The sequence below is a fragment of the Camponotus vicinus genome, unplaced genomic scaffold, assembly GCF_025532165.1.
Source record: "Camponotus vicinus isolate PSW18456_S1 unplaced genomic scaffold, iyCamVici1.0 SCAF_12, whole genome shotgun sequence".
Lineage (NCBI taxonomy): Eukaryota > Metazoa > Arthropoda > Insecta > Hymenoptera > Formicidae > Camponotus > Camponotus vicinus.
In genome coordinates, this window is record NW_028141948.1 from 9507918 (window position 1) to 9531096 (window position 23179).

At 30.1% G+C, this 23179-nt stretch overlaps 2 protein-coding genes across 8 annotated transcripts in view; one reads left to right on the forward strand and one right to left on the reverse strand.

The window, feature by feature from the left end:
- The window catches only part of LOC145963575 (circadian locomoter output cycles protein kaput), an 85784-nt gene extending 77480 nt beyond the window's left edge, over window positions 1-8304 (forward strand). For 2 of the 3 annotated variants that reach the window (XM_083085665.1, XM_083085663.1), the window contains 8 exons: window positions 352-612; window positions 1502-1652; window positions 1892-2006; window positions 2106-3168; window positions 3386-3430; window positions 3502-3539; window positions 3639-3794; window positions 3869-8304. In XM_083085665.1, coding sequence (XP_082941791.1) covers window positions 352-612; window positions 1502-1652; window positions 1892-2006; window positions 2106-3168; window positions 3386-3430; window positions 3502-3539; window positions 3639-3794; window positions 3869-3961 — 1922 coding nt within the window. In that variant the 3' untranslated portion in view covers window positions 3962-8304. The remainder of the gene's footprint in view (window positions 1-351; window positions 613-1501; window positions 1653-1891; window positions 2007-2105; window positions 3169-3385; window positions 3431-3501; window positions 3540-3638; window positions 3795-3868) is intronic. The other variant, XM_083085664.1, reaches the window with a different exon arrangement.
- A 3954-nt stretch (window positions 8305-12258) lies between these two features.
- Aplip1 (JNK-interacting protein Aplip1) lies at window positions 12259-22616 on the reverse strand. 5 transcript variants are annotated; one of them, XM_083085669.1, is made up of 8 exons: window positions 22378-22612; window positions 19793-20017; window positions 18056-18276; window positions 16216-16491; window positions 14591-14743; window positions 13807-14090; window positions 13326-13504; window positions 12259-12924 (listed from the first exon to the last, which is right to left on the reverse strand). In XM_083085669.1, the coding sequence occupies exons 1-8, from the start codon at window positions 22458-22460 to the stop codon at window positions 12852-12854; spliced, it is 1494 nt and encodes a 497-aa protein (XP_082941795.1). In that variant the 5' UTR covers window positions 22461-22612; the 3' UTR covers window positions 12259-12851. The 5 variants fall into 5 exon arrangements, with proteins under 5 accessions (XP_082941795.1, XP_082941792.1, XP_082941796.1 ...); XM_083085666.1 differs by having other exon boundaries at window positions 18056-18297; XM_083085670.1 differs by having other exon boundaries at window positions 19805-20017; window positions 22378-22611.
- Between the last annotated feature and the right edge of the window lie 563 nt (window positions 22617-23179).

Genomic DNA, 23179 nt, shown 5'->3' on the forward strand with positions numbered 1-23179 from the left:
TGCTCGAGGCAAGTGAAATATGATTTACGTATTTGCGTTTAAGCTTTGTTTGCATAAAAATCTCTCAACTTTCAATAGCTTACAGAGCCCGAAAGTTATTGATGCCTCGAAATTGAATACCAGAATTGAATATTTTTTTCTTCGGTTTAATTTCTAATATCTTATTAATCAAAAAACATCGTTACAATTTTCTGTCTTATAAATATTAGTAGTCTCGCAAGCCTCTAAATACTTCTCATCAAATCATGATTCGAGGTTCTCTTTTAAGATAATCATATTTCACTTGCAATTGTATCATATGCGATCGTGTCTGATTGTTTGCTAACTCTAGTTCTATTATATCTTTGACAGAGATGACGGGCACTAGCAACGACATCGTTTTCACTGGTGTAGCGACCCTACCGAAGAAACGGCCCATCACCGAATTGTCAATAATGGACGCCAATAAAGACGAGTATGTGACGCGGCATCTGGTCGACGGGCGTATCATCTATTGCGATCATAGGGTGTCCGTGGTTGCTGGTTACATGTCGGAGGAGGTGTCTGGTCTGAATGCGTTTGCCTTCATGCACAAGGATGATTTTAGATGGACAATGATCGGCCTACGGCAAAGTAAGTTATTATATTAATTAACTTTTAATTAACATCAGAATTTTAAGTGTAATTGACATTAGAATTTTAAATATTAATTAACATTAGAATTTTTATTCTCGTGTTAAAAGATATTTACAATGTGTATAGCTTGAACAGAGTGTCTATGACCTGAAAAAACATGGAAAATGTGAATTTCTCAGGGATTTATTTTGTATCTATTAAGGAATTATTATAAAATTTTATTGAGGGTCAAATAATATTTTAAAAAATTCTTTCTTTAATAATAATTTTGCTCTTATATTGTAAACAGTCAGTAAGCCAAATGAAATGTTCGTTTCAGACATATTATAAATATATATCTCTATTTATACATTCAATGTCTTAACAAAATGCGTAGCATATATTTTTATTGTAATTTTTAGTGATAAAAAAATAATATTATGTAATAATATTAAATAAATATTTATCTTATGAAAATTATTTGATTTTTTTCTGCATTTATTTTTGAACAAAAGTACCTGGCAAGTCAGTGCATTTTCACGGAATTTCTTATTTAAGGATTTCTACAAAGCAACTACCCTTGTTGAAAGTATATAAACTGTTAAATAAAATATCAAAATATGCATTTTTTTATTATATTTGGTCAAATTATTAAAAAATTACATATATTATTTTATTTAAAAAATTATATATATTTAATAATTAGATAAATAACATTTTATATCATATTACCGACATTATTTTAATACATTCAAGCTTCACGACGAACGTCTATGATATTTTGCATCCCATTTCCATAACCAATCGCAATTTAAACATGACAATAAAGTATATGTAAAGTGATCTATTTAAAATCCAAGTGTCATTTTGCACATGTAATTACTTATCATTTATTATGCATTCGCAGTGTACGATCGTGCCGAACCATGTGGCTCGTCATGCTACAGGTTACTCACAAAAACCGGTGAATTCATCTACCTACGGACACATGGTTACTTGGAATACGATAAGGATACGCAAACAGTGGAATCCTTCGTTTGCGTCAACACATTGGTATCGTAAGTATATTTCACATTTTTAATTACATTAAAGAACAGATGGAGGGAGTAAATAAGAAGCCGATTCGCAAATTTATCGAATATCAACGATAAAGCAATAAATATAAAGAAACAGATTCAATTATTTCTATATCTTTCGTTAAATATTAAATTTGATCTTTCGTATTAAATATTAAATTTGATTTTTTTTTGTAAAACAAATATAGCATTAAACATAAGGAAAACTTTGTTGCATGCAGGGAGCAAGAAGGTATCCAACTAATACAAGAGATGAAAAGAAGATTCTCGGCGACTGTGAACACAGCCAGCAAAAATCTTCTGAAGAATATCGACGTTAATTCAATGATAGAATTAGTAAGTCAAATTATATTCTACGCGTTTACAATATTGTTTATATTTGCGTACAAAAGTTGTGAGTGAAAAAAATTGTTTAACGGTTTAAATTTATGTTAGGATTCAAACTCCGAATCATCGAATCCACGATGTAGCCTCCTCGAAGAAAAATTGAATCTCGAGAACGCCATCGGTTTCCTAATTAGCGACTTACCTTCGCCGGCTGTATCGGAAGAACATTTTTCATCCTCGCCGATGCAGGACACACAATATGTGAAGGCCGCCATAATTTCTTCTCGTATGCCGCCAGTTTCCGCGCAAGTGAATAAAATTGGTATCAATAAGATTGGCCATTACGTCACTATTCAAAACAATGGCAATCAAACTCCAAAGCAAGAATTCAAGGAACACAAATATACGAATATTGGAAAATATATGAATTGCAGTAGTGCGGAGCAAAGCCCGATATCAGATTCCGAAAGCACGAAATCATCCAGCAAACCTTTGTCGATGCTCGATATGATGAATGGAGTGCACAATAATCATAATAACGTTCAAAATACTGATGTCTCTGCACAATCGAACACTCGCAAACCTAATACGAATCATTGTAGAAATGTGTCTCGTAATCATACACCATACATAGATGTATCTCAAAACGTGAACGGTTTGAACGCGCAGGAAAGAATAAAACAGCGTAATATGCTATCACCAAGCGATTTACACAAAAACAACATCAAGCTTGAATGCGGCATCGAGACGTTCAATCATCAAAAGCAAGAATCACAATACTTTGATAACAGTGCGAGCGATAGTTCTATCATTTCGCAAGTGATTGAACCGCATAATCGGTGTATGTTGAAGAGAGTATGTAGCGACGAGAATGTTCCAACGATGCACAGCAAGAAGAGATCTAATGATGTATTATATACGTCGACGAATGCCAATGACGAACAGCAATGCGTTTCCTATGTGAACTGCGCGAATTTCGCCATCGAAAACAAGTATTCGACAGTCGAGTTCAATCGGCACAACGATGCTAAGTCGCAACCGCTGATCACTGCGGAATCACCCAATTCAAATCTCGAGCACGAGGTCGTAACGAGTCCCGACGAGGAGCAGTTTGATTTGCGGGATATGCGGGACGATACTCCTCTAAATTCGGACTTGGAGAACGCAAAGGGTAAATTGCAATAGCAACTTGTGCTCATTCATCAATAAAATAAAATTATTAGTCTAGTTTTGTCCTAAATAGTAAATGATACATTGAATGTTATTATAATATTGTCACATTAAATCCGATTTATTTTTTTTTCTTCGCTCAAACTCATTATTACGAATCACATGATAATTAGCAGTTTTTTAAATGATATTCATAATAAATCTTTTTTCTCTTACAGAACTCATGATAACGATACTTAATAATGTTCATAACGAATCTGTAGGTGAGTTGATTTTACATCATTTGTGAATATCCTTTACAAGATATATTCGTTAAAAGCTTATATTATTTCAGATTTGAATGAAACATTGCAGCAACATGCTCCTAACCATGTAAGTATATTTATTGTCCAGAATTTATTATCCATCTAAAAATGATTTTGAAAAATCAGATTTTAAGTGGAATATTAAATTTATGCAATGCGTTTTCAGCAACGAACTGTTATTCAGGTGTTAAGACGTCATCGTCAAATAACGAACAACATAACGAACAACTTAACGTCACAAAAGACCCAAATTAGTATGATGGCAAATGATTTAAAAAACCCAGGCCTTCGTGCTCAGAGGGAGAACTTGTCACAATTACAGGTACATAGATTGATAATGAGAAAATATTATCTGAGAAAATTAAGATATCAAGATTAATGCTTGTTATTTTCCAGATTGAACACAGCAAGCAAAAGAAAATGATTAAAACTTTGCAACAGGATCATCATAAAATACAAGTGAATGCTAAGCATAACCTTGGAATATAAGAAACCGGATAGTTTTCCAGGTCGTTTCACGAATTTTGCTGAAACCAATTTAAGAAGTTCAAAGCGAGCTTAATAGAATACTCTTCGGAATTAATTGATAAGAATCAAGCTTTAAAAGTTATCCTTTTTGCGGAAGACTTAAACAAAAATATCGGCGTATGTGCAATTTGCATAATATTCCTTGTATTCTGGTATCGTGTTTCTTCGTTTTCGCGAATTACCGATATCACATAAATTTGCTACAAAAATGTCTAAAAGGTAACCGTGTCATCATCGGTGCAAACAACGAATAGACGAATAGACATTTGCATTAATGCATATATCATATAAAAAAACTGCTCAGCTCATGAAGAATCAAGGTAGGTGCTCAGATATATCGATGATTTATCATTAAAGCAATCTGCTTCAACCTATGTTTTCCATCGACCACAAATGGAAAAGAAACGAGTGAGAAAAGATATTGCTAAGTTAAAGAACTCGTACAGAGAATAGTCGAGTGATTACGAACGTATATATAAATGGTTTTTTTCCACATTTTGAACTCTGTGCGACTAAGAACTCTTACGAATTGCCGTATGAAAAGTCGTGCACTTCGCTCACTAATCGATCATGCAGATCGTACGAAACCGCTGGTGAATGGTCCGTTATAAATAACAGTCGCTCTTCAAGCAGATTTCCTGCAGCGACTGAGTGTTACACGCAGTTGGTAGTTTTCAAATTTTATGATAGTGAACTTGTACATATAGTATACATTCGATTTTAACGCCATGCGGTGCTCTACTCGCGCTAATTTACTCGCTCGCGGCAAGTCCGATCGAGTTTGAACTACCTCTGGTTATGTATATGTGATTACGCATGTATCGGATGGATACGAAACCAGTGTCAGCTTTATTGGTTGTAATTGTGGACCCCTTCATACATATGGTATCAATGATTAATACTCGAAGTGCTATTTACTTTTTTATAATCATAAATCAATGTCATGACTAATTCGATAAAAGAAATGATGTGGTAATTTTATCGAATGATGTTTTAACTGATTGCATTTTGTGAAAATTTTATTATATAATATCTGTGTGGAAAAGAACGAAATTTAGAGTATGTCTATGGGGTTGCCACTATATAGGCCAGATTTAGACCAATTATCCTCTATTTAGAGTGGAATGGTTTTACAACTGCATGTACCTGAATTACTTTACATTTAAATGTTCTATCATATATTTGGGAACTAAAAATCTAATCATGTGTTATTAAGAAATAATGACAAATATAAATTCAGTCATTAAAAACAGATCTCATCTTTTACTTGATTTTCCCTTCCCACGATTACATGCCTCTGTGTCCTGTACTCTTCTATTTTGTACTCTTTTTAAAATGTGGTAACCCTAAATATATCTCTAAATTTGGATTAAATTATTATATACATGCAATAGAAATTTTTAAAATATTTTAAATTTTTGCATCATATAAACAAAAAAAATATATTAAATGCAATAATGTAAAGTATAAATGTAAATAAGACATTGAAAGACTTATATTTAAATTTTTTATAAAAACGAATTATCTAGCTATATTCATATTATTTCATTGATTGATTTATACAAGTGACATGCAAGGCAGTTTTATGCAAAGTTCACTCCAATGCAAGTTTCATCCAAAGTTCTATCATGTCTTTTTATAACTTGCTTGAATGACTTTTTTGTTGACTGGCCGTGTTATCCATCCAATATTATGTTACTACACAAATACACATTATAAATGCTATTTTTATTTCATCGGTAGTTGATCTCCGCATTGAAAAATAAATAGTGATGTGGAAGCTACATGGTTGACTTATGTGTGTCAATTAAATTAGTGATACAAATACACATTGATTAACCGTGTTTTAAAGCTACTACTTACGACGCCGCGGGTCAGCGTGAATATATTGTATATTGTAAAAGTGTTTAAAGGGTAAATGATATTAATATAAGAGAGTGACGGGAGAGAGAAAAATTGTCCACTTATGTGAACATATTCAGCACTGGCACTTAACAGATCTACAAATTTACTTAAAACCAATATACGTGTACAAAGATATAACATAAGGCTGGCCCTGTAAATAAAAATGTTGAACACGATGTTTTTTTTTTCGTTTAACAGTGTTCTAAATGCCGTACTTTTCTTTTCTTTCTCAGATACTATTCATCGAGCATCTAGAATGTATATCTGTTATTTGCAATGATGTGCTATATTTTTAAATATTAAGTTGATCAAAAAATTTATTCCTTTACTATTATGCTAGAATAAAATTCAATTAAATTGAACAAATTTTTTGATCAACATGATACTTTATATAAGTTTTTCATGCTCCTGCCTTTTGTTATCATACGTCTATCTGAGACGTTTGCGAGACCTGGAATTTCATTGCAATTTATAAAAAAATATATTGTAATGACATATACACATACATATGTACATATGCATACATGCATCATGCCATATACATATATATACACATACATACATACATATATATATATATATATATATATATATATATATATATATATATATATATATATATATATATATATATATATATATATATACATACATGTACATATACATACATACATACATACATACATACATACATATATATATATGTGTGTGTGTGTGTGTGTGTGTGTGTGTGTGTGCACACACATTATACTGCGAAAAATGTTTTTAATGTTACATTGATGTCGGGTGAGGAAGTCAAGATTGCCAGGTAATAAAGGCCTCTATATAAATAGAATTGTTACGTAAGTGCAATGTGTCAGAATTGTTCAAAATAGTTTCTTGTTGTCAGTTTTACCGGGGACTTGACTATCCTCACGTGTCGATCATGCGCGCGCATCAATGATAAAAATATACATTCTTTTTTTTTATGCGGAAGTCTGCCGCTGAAATAAGAGATATCTAATTGACCTCTATGTATATGAAAATCATGTCGCATAATCGACGATCGCGTGTAAAGCGGCCATCGAGTTGCTCGTTCCACTTGATGCCCAACTTTCCTCGCGATCTTATAGTACAAAGAACAAGTCTAAACTGTCTGTGTTCGGTGTACCTCATCCTCTTCTCTCGTTCTCTCTCTCTCTCTCTCTCTCTCTCTCTCTCTCTCTCTCTCTCTCTTTCTCTCTTTTTCTCTCAAACTATCTCTTCGTACTGTCATCAGTTATGCCGGTGATGACTTGTATTAATATGTAACTTTGGACATGATATATGCCAGCTTGGTTGTCGAGTCTCTTACATCCTAAGTCAAATTGATTAATTCCACTTTATGTAAATTTCATGATTTTAGTATCAGAGTATTAATCATATATCTTGATATTAAAATTAAAATTAAGGGATTTATAAAAAATGGAATTGTTCTGGAATTTGGCTTTTGAGAATAATTCGTATAAGACAGGGCAGTTAAAACAATACATTCAAATATTAGTTACGCACGAACATAAATGGGAAAGTAACGAAAAGGGAAAATGTGTGACAGCGCGTAGAGATTTCTTTCAATATCGACTTTCGATCTTTTCCATATATTTCATGATATTTCTATCAAGCCTGGTATTGTTTGTAAAAAAATGTCAATTCAAAAAGTGTCATCATCAAAAAAAAAATCATTCAAAGAATCGAATCATTAATTTTTACGATATGCGTAAAACTATTTTATATTATTGACGATAAGTTACGACAAAGGACAACCAAGTGTTACTACGATTTGCTACGATTACATTGTGCATTATAGCCATAGATTTCATTTATTGTCACGAAATGGAAGAGACATCTAAACCTTATCAAAATGGATGAATTATGCACTTTTATTATATAACTTGATAGAAATTAAAGACTTGTCTGTGATTACAGTTGCGTATATTAAATGGTATTCTTATAACATGAAATTAAAAAAAAAGTGAAGAGATTTTATTCCTCTAAACTTCTCTTTATCTAAAATTAACTAAGAGCCTCTCTTTATGTATCTTTTACATAATGGATGACTGTATAATATTTATGCGAAAATATTGGAAATGAGTGGATACCAATGCAACACAGACAGACGGCTCTACAGTTTATTATATATGCTATAAAGTAAAGTTTAACTTACTTATATCACTGTAAATATCTACTGCGTTATTATATTTTATACTCTGCTGATTGCACGTATAAGGCTTTTCGATTTCTTTCTATAAACAAAAACAAAGGCGATTAAGTGTGGTTGTGTACCTTTTCTTTTTGTACACCTTTATGCATATATTAAATGCAGAATGTGGAGCGTTTCGATGCCGTTTGAATTTTCGTAAGATTAAATTGTATTAATTGTACATGATCCAAGTTATTGATTCTTAAAAACCCACAAATTTCAAAGATTCTTGCTTGGAATGCGAAAGTTATCTCCTCACAATTTCCAATAGTGTTATACATTACATTGAGAGTCAAACATATTTTTCTACCTCCTTAATTTGTATTAATTTGTATTAATTACGCCGAAACTCGTAAAACGAATGGAGGCAGGATAGAACAGAATGTGCAGAATGTAACAGGTAAGCTTTGATAACTCGGCTGATTGCAAAATTCAATTTGATATTGTATTCTGAATTTTCACTTAATAATTATTTCTATTAATTATATAATGATGAGAGGACTAATTATTAAATAAATTGTAAATTCTCACGATGAGTATATGGCTCGTTGAACATTGCGCGCATGATAGAAGATTAACGTTTTTCATAAAACGAAAAAAAAAATTTATTACTTACCTCTCCTGTGCAGTTTACTTACATGTTATGAATATTTTCATTAATTTTCATCGAATAAAACGACCCATATACGAATACGTGAATTATTTCGAACGAGTCTCAGCCGGCCGATAATTGTACGAGCGAAAATATTTGTAGAAAATTTTCTGATGTGTAATCTCAGTGTTTTTCTCTATCTGTTAAGCACTATGTAAATTTCGATAGAGCTATTAAGAAATGTCGAATGTAATTCGCAACACTTCGGTAGGAAATCCACCGCCACAGATTATTTTGTTTTTTTGATTTTTATCTTGCATCTAATTTTCATTTTATATGCTTCGGTTAGACGAATATTTTTGCAACATGCATACACATATATACATACATATACATATACGTATAAACATTTTTAGAAATTATAAGTAAATTTTTTGACTAATTTTTCAGTTTATAATTTATATATACATGCTAGGAAAAAACTGGAATCCAATCTACAACTGAAAGAATTAATTTTCCCGTTTCTAAAGATTAATAATATATCATGCTCGTGACAGTATATAATATGATTATTATTATATATACATATGTTGAACTCGATATTTTTTATTTTATAATATATTGTCGACACGAGAATATCTTAATATATTTAGAATTCTGATTTCTAGAGAATACATCGTCATATATAATTATCAGAATGATAAAAAGACGAAAAAGCATTTTATTTTTTATTTTATATTCGGAGGTGGATGATTTCCTTACCAAGAAATTAAGATAATAATCAATGGAAATACGAATACGAATATGAGTCGAAGAATGGTCAAAGAAAGTGCAGAGATTTATAAAAATGTTTACAGTCAAGTTGTTAGAGGAGTGCTAATGTTCATTTGGCGCAGGGATTATAAGACTTGATGAAACAAATTTGGAAATAAAAATATCATTTTTTTTAGTCAGATTTTTTACTTTTGGTGAGCGACACAAATTAATGACTTAAGATATAGTTTGCATGAGTTCGGCTAACTGTTATTAAATATTAATATATAACGAAAGAGATATGCATACAAGAAACATTCAGGCAATGAAAAAAATATGTAATTGTAACTAATAAAGAAATATAATGTGTTGAGGGAGAGTCATGTACATGCATAGTTATTGTGTCAAGACTGAATTATTAAGACTTCGTAAAAGATGGAACATTTTTGTAAATAATACTGCCTCTGGGAGGGGAAGAAATATATATGTAAAAGTTATATGAATACTGATATGGAAGAGTGTCGATTTTTCGTTTAATTCATATTTGTCCTTTTTTATCTTTGCTTACAATCTACCTGGTGCTGAAGAAAGTATACTGCATTCAAAATATTAATATCAAGTTTTTTATTAAATTAACAGATACGCAAAATAATTGCAGGACCGATCGGTTCACAAACGTAAAATTGTAAAAATCTCGTCACATTAGATACAATTGTCGAGATGACTTCTTTGATTGATTCGAATTTCTATTACAAGATAATTAATGAATTAAAATTTCTACGTTTGTTTCAAATTTAATTGTTTAATGAACGCGAAGATGATAAATATATATAATTCAATGAAAATGCTCGTTTGAATCATGCACCTTTATTATCTATTTGATAAAGTGTCTTAAACAGATTTGAGAAGAATTATTATGTCAGAATAATAGATTTTTACGCGAGAGTGATATAATTGCATGAGAAAGTAATCGAAAAGGCACAGCATTTCGAGACGACCCAATCAAAGGCACGTTTTACATATCGCGAAGTAAATGAGAGTCTCCTATAAAATGAGTAATCATCATAATTTGTCTCTTAATTTTTATTCAATATATCGTATAATTGAAGCGTGTTGCATCGAACGTGTATGTGATTGTTCATCGTGTGTAAGAGTCATATATTTATCTAACATGCACTAACTCTCAATGAAACAACGCTTATATTGTCGAAATGTCTATAAATCAGAAAGATTCCTGTGTGTGTAGAAATTTTTACGAAACCGCGAGATTTTACCGTAAAATATTATGATTTTAATGCTCTAATATTCAAATCTCATATTAATATAAAGCTCGATATTGAATCTGATGGTTTTTAAAATAACTAAATATTTGCAAATAAAAAAATATTTCAAGGAATTTCTTATGAATACGTTGTTCTTTGCTTCATATATATTTTAAATTAAATCGCAAAAGCGATCGCATTTGATAATTTAAAAACAATTTATACATACAATTCTGTTTATCGATCGAATCGATGACTGATTGCATCTCGATAGAAATTCAAGATCAATAGGTGTGGTTTATGGGAAATTATATACACTTTTACGCAATGATAAAGGAAATGTAAAACAAATAACAGATCAATAGTGATAAATATTAATTAATAATAATACTGTCCATGTCGATTGTACGAACAAGTAATATCATTTTTCACTTTTCTATTTTCTTTTTTTTTATTATTTCACATTATTCGCAACAAAACGGTAAACTTTGCAATTTAGTTCATCCTATATAAGTATTCGGCGAAAACATTGCAATGCAGCATAATAATATTTTGGTTACAGAGGCCAATGTGCGTTTCGGTAGTGTCGGCTTTCAAGGTCGGACGAGACTGGAAGAGATTCAAGAGTACAAACTTCAAGCCTTATCGCCATAATAACAAAACTTATAATCATGATTGTACAGCAATGAAAGATAGAAAAATATACGAGATTCTAATAATGGCGCGCACATATACACATTGACCGCTGTCCTCTTACAATAACAACAATATTTGGAGATCGTTCTAGACTGTTCGTTGCTACGATGAAGACTGACATCAGCAAAAAGCACATCCGATACGCGCCAAAAGAGTTATATGTATATAATTATCAGTTTTGTCTTAAATCGTCCAATCTCTACTATGATTTTTTTTCTCTAAACTCCGTATGATCCAACGCTATTGTCGTTTTCTTTTTCTATATGTATATCGCTAAACGAATTAACTTGGTCGTAGAATTGCAGTTTAGGAATTAATTCGCATTTTAGCTATTAGTTATCAAATTTTTGCTTATTAAGGAATATTTAACGAACATTTTTCCAGATGTGATTAACTATCACTTATAATTGGGTTGTGATATTTATCCGCTTAATTGTCAAACTGCTTTTTGATCTAAAATTAAATAATTTCTAATTTCTTTATGTTCACTTTTGACTAATCAAAACCGCTTTAATCCGATTTAGATTTTTAAAAAATCTATTTTAAGTATCAATATATATGTATATCTATTGCAATATTAATATAAATATTTATATTATCTTAAAAATTGATATACATTTATTTGAGGCATAAATATAGCAGAAAATAAGGGCGTTAATCAAATTGTCATCAAATGTGATGTTCTTAATTGTGAACACTAATGGGGTTAAACGATTAAAATAATTTGCAAAAGTTGCTCTGCTTTCAACTATGAGAGTGTAGTACTAGAAATAAATTTTTACATTTTTGAAAACAGATCAATTTTTATCAACTGTTAAAGCGTCAACACATATTACTTTTCATTCATTCTTTATTCGTCACTTTTCGTATCATTTTGAAATATCGTTCCAATAAATTTCGCTCCAATAATAAAATTTTATATCCATCTGGAGAGAAAGAAGACACATTCGTAAATGTTTCATAAAATAATAATAGTATGTCTCATTCAAAAATTATAACGTAATGCAAAAGAAACAAGAACATACTCCAATATCTTTCAGTATAAAAATAGTATTAATTTCAACCGACATGATGCCCTGGTAGAAAATCAAGATAATTGTGTTGGCCAGTATTATTCAAAAGTCATTTCTTTCCGCTCTATTCTGCATGCATAGAATCATATTGGATTGTGTATGCATGAAATAGAAAAGAATTGTTTAGGAACAAAGTATGCTATAATGGAAAATTGAATCCGTCGTGACGCTTCCCAAAAACGCTCAGTACACATAGATATACATATGATCAATATATGTATAAATATTGAGTGTTTGATTCGCGTTTATTATTTTATATCTACAATGATAGCGGGCGATATGTACAGGGGATAAGGGGGAAGTGAGATTTATCATTTTCTCTACAGCCGTTATATATCAGGCCGAGAGCAATTTATTCAATGTAGATGTCCTCTATTGGGAAAGCAGTCTCGATGAATTTTGTGTAGAACCGATGAAAAGCGCGTCTGAAAGAAAAAAATCTCTGAGTTATCTATGAACAATGTTTCATCGTAAGATACAAAATTCTCTTTTGCATTTTTCAAGGATATTTAAAATGTTAAATATTTAATATAAGGATGTTTAAAATATTAAATATTTAAAATAAGATATCTAAAATGTTTGAACACACATTATGTTATCAAATTTTTAGTTATGTAACGATTTATAAAATAATTTATAATGAAATTTATAATGAAATATAATAACATGTAAAGAAAGAATACATTAGCATATTTATTATTATTAATAATAATAAAAGAAATCAATTACAAATGAATCAAAAGGTTTCAAATTAATAAATCTATGTAGAACAACATGCTGTTTCCGGCGAAAATAATAAAATTATATAAAAAATCACCCGACTCACCCGACGGCTTCGGCGACTGGTCTTGTAGATTCTTGACCAATGAACACGTGACAAGCGAACCTCTGCAGTGTAGGGTGCTTCGTGATGAAACCGAGGTAGCGATGATCGCGAGGATGAAACGCACAGAACGATACATTCTTCAGTGAATAGAAATAATCGTGACAAGGACCCTGACTTTTCTGTAAAACCATATCAACTATTAACAATTCTTCGACTTTCTCATTTTCCCTCCTAATTACTTACTTAATTATTATTATATTATACACGTAATATTAGATGTATGCAAACAATAAAACTTTAAAAAAATAAATAAATAGTTTATTTAAAATAATTTGCTTATATATGTAAATTTTTTTAAGTGGGATTGTGTATTCTATAGTGTATCTAAAGTTTAACAAAATATATAGTTTTTGTTGAGGAATAAATAGCTTGCATAAATCACACACGCACGAAGAAATTTCAATCGCAAGAAATTGCTTACCCTTGGCTTACTTCTATCGACCATTCGAAGACCTTGATCGGATACTTCCAAGATGCAGCTTTGCGAGACGGGTGGATCCTGCAATGAGTTGCGTAGAATTCTCCGTACAGCCTGGCAAACCACCCCTGTACCCTTGTGCGCCAGAGTCTCTACCGAACCCAAATAACCCAAAAGATATCTTTCTCTCTTCACTTTGGGTGCAGTGGGATCGAAATCACTATAATCCATGTCGACCGCGTAAGCTGATGGAAAGATACCTTGCCGACCTGTTCTCAGATTTACTCCTAATACACGGAGAACAGAAGGGTTGATTATATCAATAATACATCTAAAGATAATATATCTTATTGTTTTTTATTTTCCTCTTTCGTTTTTATTTATTTAAGATCTCTTGAAAACTGAGCTAAATAAATATTTAATATGTATCTGGAAATTAATTTTAAATATTCAGTTTTATGATTTGTAAATCAATAATTCGTTGTTAACTTATTATATAGATCACAAAACATTTTTAACAAATAACAATCATTCATTTGATATAAAGTTTATGCCCCAGTTTCTTCAACAAATTTCATACATTTTTAAAAATGTGAACAAAAAATATAGTTATTCTAAGAATAGCCGAAAAATTAGAACTTTATCTAAATCTCTTTATATATCTTTCGGGATATTTGTTGCTTAACAATTTATCATCATCGCTAGAAGTCTGAAGGAATTGATTAGATTATATTAAGTGAATGAAAAGAAAAATTATGATTAAGGTTTCAATATCTTTATTATGTACCTTCACACCATAGGTCGTCGGCCTCCTTCTGCACGTATATAGGGTCTCCGATTTCAAGATCAATTTCATCATGATGCCGTGGTATGAACTTGTGCAGGCCTCGATGCGTTGCCTCGAGCAGTTCCAGCTGGGTGAACGGTACGCCTCCGCTTCCTTCGAAATAAAAAAGCAAGCTAGTATTGATTTATCCTAGTTATTCTGATTTGTTCGAAAACAATTTATAACGCGAACAATAATTCTCTCCTCCACGACTTTCGAAACTTTATCGAAGGCAACAGAATCTACAGACTTGTTTGACAGTTTCTCGCAGAGAATCTAACAAGATTCCGGAAACATTGTAAAAATATTATTTATTTCTCATGTATTGTACAAAATTTTTAACAATAATTCTATTTTTTGCCAAAAAAGCAGAAAAATTTTTTTTGCAGAAAAATCAGCTTCAAATGCAAATTTTTCTAATATTAAAAATTAATGCATATTTAAAGATTTAGACATAAAGAATAAAAATAAGATAAAATCTTATTCTTCATACTTATTAAATTTTACATTAATTTTACATCAATATACATATAAGACACATTTGAAGGAATCTTAATAAGATTAAAAATATTTTGAAGCTAAATAAATATCTAATATGTAGAAATTAATTTTACAATTAAATATTTAATTTTATTTGCATATCAATAATTCGTTGCACAATTTATTATATCTAAATCTCAAAATATTTTTAACAAGTATCAATCACTCATTTGAAGTTGTACGCTTTTTCTCAATAAATTTCATACATATGTAAGGACGATTGTAAAATTTTCTTCACTTTTTGACAAGTGTTTAATATATTTAAGTTGTTGTTTATTACTAAATGGAATTTTTGAACACTCGTATTTAACAATTTAAATAGTCTTACGTAAAAAAAAAGAAAAAGAAAATAAAAGAAAAAGTTCAAAGGACTTAAATGAACTATGATTCTTTGTAAACGCTGATGACTTTTCGAACAAAAACGAGTATCTTCTGTTTGGAAGAGATCCTTGATGAAATGTATTACTTTTGATATTCGTTTCATCAATAGACATGATATATTCTTTTTTGCGTCATGTCTATTGATGAAATGAATATCTATTTTATTATATAAAAAAGCTCTAAAAACTAGACGAGAAAAGAAATATGATGTAAGTGCAAAATTTGCGAAAGAAACCGATTTACAATAATCACTGAATTACAATTGGGAACAGAACCGATGTGTAAAAATTTAAACAAATGATTTATACGAAACACTAACTGCAATATATCATTCAAAAAGTAAATTGAAATAATTAAAGTGGCAACATATATCCGTTTCGAGGTTATCCTAATCATTTATATGGTTAATTGTTAAAATATTATTGATTATAAATTTATAAATATTTTAAAAATTGAATACCTTTAAAATATTTATTAATGTTTGGAAATATATTTATTAAGATTTTTTTTTATTTAATTCTGCGAGAAACACTTGTTGAAAGAGGCACAATGTGTATTCTATTTATGTTTGATCGTAATCAAATAATTTGAGAGATTTAAATTAGTATAAACAAAGAAAGATAATATCAAAAATAGATAATATCACCGAAGAGAATTACAGTTACCTGGGGTACTACTAGGCGATACTGAATTCGTGTTTTGCAGGGTATTGCAAGGTATGGGAGATACGCTTTTGGGTCCGTTTTCAGGTGAATGAGCAGTGGAATGACCACTATCGGTGGCCATTCTCTCGCTGTCAGGTGAGCTGTCCTCGTGGCGAAGTCTGGGATGACATTTTCTCAGGATAAGATGAGGCCGGGCCGATGTCGAGCCGGTGGCAGCGCTCAATTCATCTGCCAGAGAAGACGATGTCTGCATGGATGTCTGGCACATGGGCATAGCTGAAACAAGGTATGACACCTGAAATATTCTTTTTTATTTGAGACTTTATTCTCTTAAAATATCAATAATTAATTCAGTGACAGTAATTTCACCAAAGTTCAATGAACATTTTACTGATCTTCAATGTGAAAACATTTATATTTTATTCTTATATTTATCTTATATTTTATTATGGCAATCAAATTTCACTAAAGAATTAGCTACTATTACTAACTTTTTTTAAAATGAGATTTTACTCTTTAGTGCTATACTTATAACTGAAATTATTACTCTCTTATCAGTAATAATACATTAATAATACATTTTATTAAAGAACATAAGGATCTGAATATATATAAAATTAAATAATAAAAAGTATATTTCACACACACGCACAACTGACAGTAAAGATAACAAAAATTTATATATAATAAATTATAGAATTGAAATTGAATGATTTAGAGATTATATTGATCAATTGAATTATGCTGTCAAATCAATGATCTCTAAATTTAATCTTCTCACACAAAGTTTATTTTATTTTCTCATTCTTTCTAAAAATAATCACAATTATATGTTAAAATCTTTTTCTCAAATACTATGAAAATATAAAAAAAAATAACTTTTGCTTTTCTTCTTTGATTAATTCTTAATTCTTTCATATTTATTGTTGGCTTTTTTATTATACTGAATTTTTACACATGTAAAAAATGTAAAATTACTAAAATTTAAACATTTTTCCCACATTTGCAAAATAATATTTAAATAAATATATTTGAATTTATAAGATGATAAATTCATCTCGATTATATATGAAAAACTGTTTTGCAATGTGTTTTTTATAGACCTGATGGTATAATACAAGTGGATTCTTTTATTGCGGTTGGTTTTCAGTTTCATTGATACACATAACTAACATGTTACGCGGAGACGAAAAATGATATAGTTGATATCTATCGGATACTATAGATACATATGAAAATTATATATGTTTTATTTTATCGTACTATAATAAAAGCAACGAAATATGAAAATAACAAAGTAATATAATTTTATATAATATATAAATATTAAAATTACATTATTTACATATTTATAAAATATGTAAATTTTGTATTTAATATAAATATTAAAATCATATTATCTAAATTTTAAGATACTTATCATATTGTCTCTTATCTTGCTGTCCTAATCATAAGTGATATTATACAATCAGATATCAAGAAGAATCACTTATCAGATATCAAAAAATATCTAATAACAGATTAATGAAATTCTATGTGTTGGTATATTCATCATTATAAACGCAAATCTAATCTCATTCACAGCATTCTTTACTAAATTTTTGAAAGTTCTGATTATTTACAATAATTTGACAATATTAATTTAAAGAGAATTTCTACGTGGCAGATTTTATTAGTATATCGTTATTAAATAAATTATTTATTCAATTTTTAAAATTTCTTCTCTTACCAATAATTTCGATAACTCAAAATTAAGATTGAAGAAACGTATATTGGCAATTTTTTCCATTATTGTTATCATTATGGATTGAATTATTTATACATGCGGTGCCTTTCTTACATTTCTTGTTTTTCGGAATTTCCGGCAATCTTCGACGTCTGCGCTCTGTACCGCCACTTCCGGGTCGATTCGATGGCACGTGCTCCGGTGTAGGCCAGGAACTCAAACTGGAACACGAGTCGCCGACATCGCTGACGACACTATCCCGACCACCGTTACCGGATACAGTAGTGCCACCCCCGCCTGGTCCTGGTCCGCCACCGCCTACTGATCGACCCCTGCTGCTCAGTCCACCGAACAGGCTAATGTCATCCAAGGATAGTCGTATAGTAAGCTAAACTATCATTTCCCATGCTGCCTATTTTATTTTAATCCTTCGGGAAATACGAGTAAAAAAAACTCGTTCTTGATTGGCGTGAAATTTTATATCATCATGCAACACTTGAAATTACACCTTAATCAAGAATTAAAAAAGAAAAAGAATTGTCAGGATTGTAAAAGATTGTGCAGGAGGTACTACTATGTGATCAATATTTTTTTAATCTTTTCAAATTTTAATGATTTGAATGAAAATAACTAGTATTAAGATAAAAATATGAATTCTTGACATTATAAATTACTTTTTCATATTTTTAATCATATAACTTTGAATATTTATTGCAATGTATTACGTAATATAAACATATCTTGTCATTACTTTATACATGCAATTATGAAGAGGGATTATTAATGAAAGATATATTTATATTTTAGTAATAAAGTTTAAAAAATTGTACAATTATCAATTGTACAATTATCACAAAAATTATACATATATGTAATATGTAGATTTTCTTCGCTATACAACAATTATTTTACTGTAATAATCCAAAGAAAATGAAATGGAATAATTTAACATTCTCAGAAACTTTATTTCGAATTCACAAATTTCGTAATATGATATATTTTACATAAAATTAAAATATTTTTGATCATTTTATCGCACGTAGGACTAAATTGAAAAAAGTTAAGTTGTAGAAATATAAATAGGGGAGATGCAAAAACTCATGCATGCTTAAACATTCGAAAATATCGTGCTTTGAAATACTGCATGGAAACACATCTCGATTACCATCCGCATCACACTTTCCAACCACGTTACAGTAGGCGGCATTAATTAATTATGAGCTGCATGTCGCGAACTCTCCCGGAGAGTATTTCCGGACATCCTTGAGTTATTTTTAACAAAATCAAAGTTTTTATGGAATTGCGGTAATGATAAATGTATGTTATGTGTATATGCGAGTGGTATTATATATATATATATATATATACTTATATATATATCGTGCAGAAAGATATAATTACGTTTGAACGTGAAATAAATTATAACTTATAAGTAAATTATAAATTATAATAAGTTATGACATAATTTTGACTACTTAATAAAATTATAAAATATTTGACAAATGAAATTGATTTTGCATTATATGCAAAGCGTTATAAAGAGAATTTAAACATCATGAATAATAATTATCCATCTCATTGCGCGAAAAATGCAAGTTATTCTTTCATTTCCAATATTGCTTTAAATTTGCAATTAAATTGCTATAAATAAAAATATTTTATCTTTGTCGCCTTCTTTGTTTCGAATTTTGTATATCTTTTGTCAAAGAATACTCCGTCGAAATATTGCAATTCGATGTATCAACATACCGGATGTACTCATAATACAAAATTATACATCAAAGAAAAATACACGACATAAATAAAGTATATAATGATATAATTTATAATAATAAGTAAGTAAACACTTACGATGTTACCAACCTAAAATCACTATCAGCTATAATCGAACAGTGGTGATCCAGCTCCTCGCTGTCATCAGGGGTGGTATGTCCGCTTTGGTCATCGTGTCGATGAATAACGACAACTTCCTCATCCTCAGAGTCGCCAGTAACGACATCACAAGATCTGCCGACTTCCTCATCGCTTCCTTGTGAAGATGTTGGCGAATCATCGATCATCACATCATGTACGAGCCTGATAGCCAAATTATTAAATTTGCATGTAAGATACATTAAATTAATTTGTAATAAAAAACGATTCATAAATATGACATATAAAAAGAATCAATGAAGTGTCTCTGATGACAACAAATTGTTCTTTAATTGTTTTTTAATTTTAAACGGTCGGGAATATTTATGATAATTGTTTGTAAATTAATACATTAAATTAATGGCATAAATATGTCATATGAAGAAAAATCAATATATATAAAGTGTGTCTGATAGCAAATTGTTTTTTAATTATTCAAAAAGTCGCGGAAATCCCTATAATAATTGCTTTATCATTTGTAAATTAATACATTATCGTTTAATGTAATTTAGAGTTTTCCTCACTTTCAAAATTTAAAATAATCATTAAAATTTTTTTATAATGATATATAATAATAATCATAAAACATGTAGCAGAAATGATAGTAGTATCTCTTTATCGATAATCATACTCGTAAAAGAAATTAGAAACTAAATAGAACAAAACACAAAACCAATTTATTTTTATATATTCAATAATTTCAATAATCATAATAATTTCTGCAATGATCACGAATGAATTATATTTGTTATTATTCTTATAAAAATTAATTCCGTAAAAATTAATTATATATTTGTTATGTGATTTTTAACGAAAAATACACTTATATAATAGAATAAAGAGATTATACATATTATAATAGTTATCCAATATTTCTGCATTTTTTGAAATTGCAAAAATGATTATATTTATATATTTCTGTTACTTGTAAAAAATTTTCTATTTTTAAGAAAAAATTAAACTCTATCTTTATTCACTTAATCTCATGTTTAATATGATCAGTACTCAATGCAATCAAGACATGGTTACATAAACATTACAATTGTTATATTACAATTATGAAGGTAATCGTTATGCAGAATTATACAATTAAATTGTACGTCAGAGAACCTCCCATTCATACACGTATATATACATACACACATACATACATTCACACATATTATACAATTTAACAATAGCTAGCTCTCTATAAAGAAAATCATTGGTTATTTGCGACAATAAAGGTAGATATATGTATATGTATGCGTCACAACGAAAGCCGTAGATCACTACCAAAGTTGTCTATATGCGCGTTATGTTGCAGTTTCATGTCGCATATTCTTGTGTCACTTACACTACAGGATCAATAATTTTAAAGACACGATGCCGACTTGGCTGTTCTTCTATGACTTTTATTCTAATCATATATCGAATCTATTAGCAATTTCAAACTACGATTTTATAGCTCCCTTGAGTCATGAACTCCCTTGTATCATGTATGTTAGATATATTTGTACATTTTTCTTTTTGTTTTACAATATTATGCAGTATTGCAGTAATTTGTCATCGAAGAGAAATGATACGATCAGATGGTAATGTGTTTCAATATATATATGCGCAACTTTTTTATTAATTCTATAGATGTCATAAGAAAAATCTTATAAAAAATATATATACTAATATTAGAATTTATATATATTACATATAAATTATAGCCATATTTAAAATTTGTTCAGAAGTTTTTGAAATATAAAGATAATAATTTTGTTTTATTAAGAAATATGTTTTTTTTAACTGCTAGCAATCAATGTCATCACATATAATGCCTACTAACGTGACACGTCGCCATTTCTATCGTCAATGATCAATTTTATCATTTGTAAAAATGCAGAATATAAATAAATTATAAATAGAGAATCTTTAGGAATTGATAAAATTTATTAAAAGGAAACACAATGTGAGACTGAGATCATTTTTTTATTCGTATTATATGAATAATATGCATTATTTGTTTGTCTATAAATATTTGATTTTTTAATATATAAGACAATGTTCTTTATATATGGAATAATTGATATTTGGAGAGAATTCAGCATGTATATATATTCTGAAAATCATTATATATATTTTCAAACAATATTAAGATAAAAATGTGGTACTTAAACGAATGGTAGTTTGATTTGTTTAATCTACATTTATTTTCGCCAATTTCATAAAAATAGCTGGATAATGACGTATTATTGATATTTTTTACACATCAATCGATTTTATCAACGTGGTCCACTCCATCTACAACCTACATTATCGCCCTGCATATTTTTACTTAGTAACAATGTATGACCTGCGACATATTATCGTTTTATTTCAGCTTCTAATGTAAATTCCTACATGAATCCTCCTGTTCGGTTCTCTATTTAAATTAGCTGCTTCCTTTAATTTCAAACCGCCTCCCTTTGTAAATGATGTCACTGTCGCGGTCCTTATCGCATCATCTATCGTGTCATCTGTTCCGAAGGCAGGTTTGTCGCGGGGCGCGTACTCACGTGTAGTTGGAGAGCGGGGCCTTCAGATGTTGGGGCAGCCTCTCGAAGTAGTGCCGGAATTCCTCGAACTCGCTGTCAGCCATCGTCGAGTTGTTTGCAGGGTGAGCAAAATACAGGGCGCAAGGCAGGGATCCGTCCCGAGGGCGGCCGTGGCGGCCTGGAGGAGAGCTGCTCGTCGACCCCCAGGAACTATACGGGGTAAAAAGATGTCGCTGACGTTGTCGACGACGTCGCTTCGACGCCGTGCAAACGCGACGCAACCCCTATTGATTCCTGCGTGGCAAACGTCGCGCGCCTGCTCGCGTGGGGGTGGACAGGGGTTGGTTCTCGAGAGAGAGGAAAGGAATAGAGAGAGAAAGGGGAAAGTAAAACGAGAGCTATGCTCTAGGGTGAATGTTTGGCTGCATATTCTCATCTTGCATTTAGCGTTAAATACAGCGACCACTGAGAACGACGATAACATCGAACACGGGTTAACAAGAGGCATGCATTGCATATGACATTAAATGAACATTATGAATGCCCTTCTATCTATCTTTTATCTTGACTTCCTTCAAGAGATTTAACTCAATTGTTATGTTTAAGTTGAGATAGCGTAATTATCTATGATGCCATAAATTAATTAACATAAATTAATTGATGGTTCATTTATAAAAGGAAAGTTTTATTATGAAATAATATACATATATTGGATCAATTTTCAAACTTTCCATTATATAATTTTCAAAAGACCTTCAGGAAGCGATTATGAAAAAACAATAGACAATTTTCCATTATCTAATTTTCAAAAGACCTTCAAGGA

Bases quoted from the DNA above. Each gene is read 5' to 3' on its own strand.
- Aplip1 (XM_083085666.1), bottom strand. From the start codon at position 22,460: ATGGCTGACAGCGAGTTCGAGGAATTCCGGCACTACTTCGAGAGGCTG. The intron at 18,298-19,792 runs GTAAGTGTTTAC...GGATGACATTAG, and splicing joins GATTTTAGGTTGGTAACATC to CCTGTTCGGTGGACTGAGCA. The intron at 14,091-14,590 runs GTACATAATAAA...TCCGTGTATTAG, and splicing joins CGACGACCTATGGTGTGAAG to GAGTAAATCTGAGAACAGGT.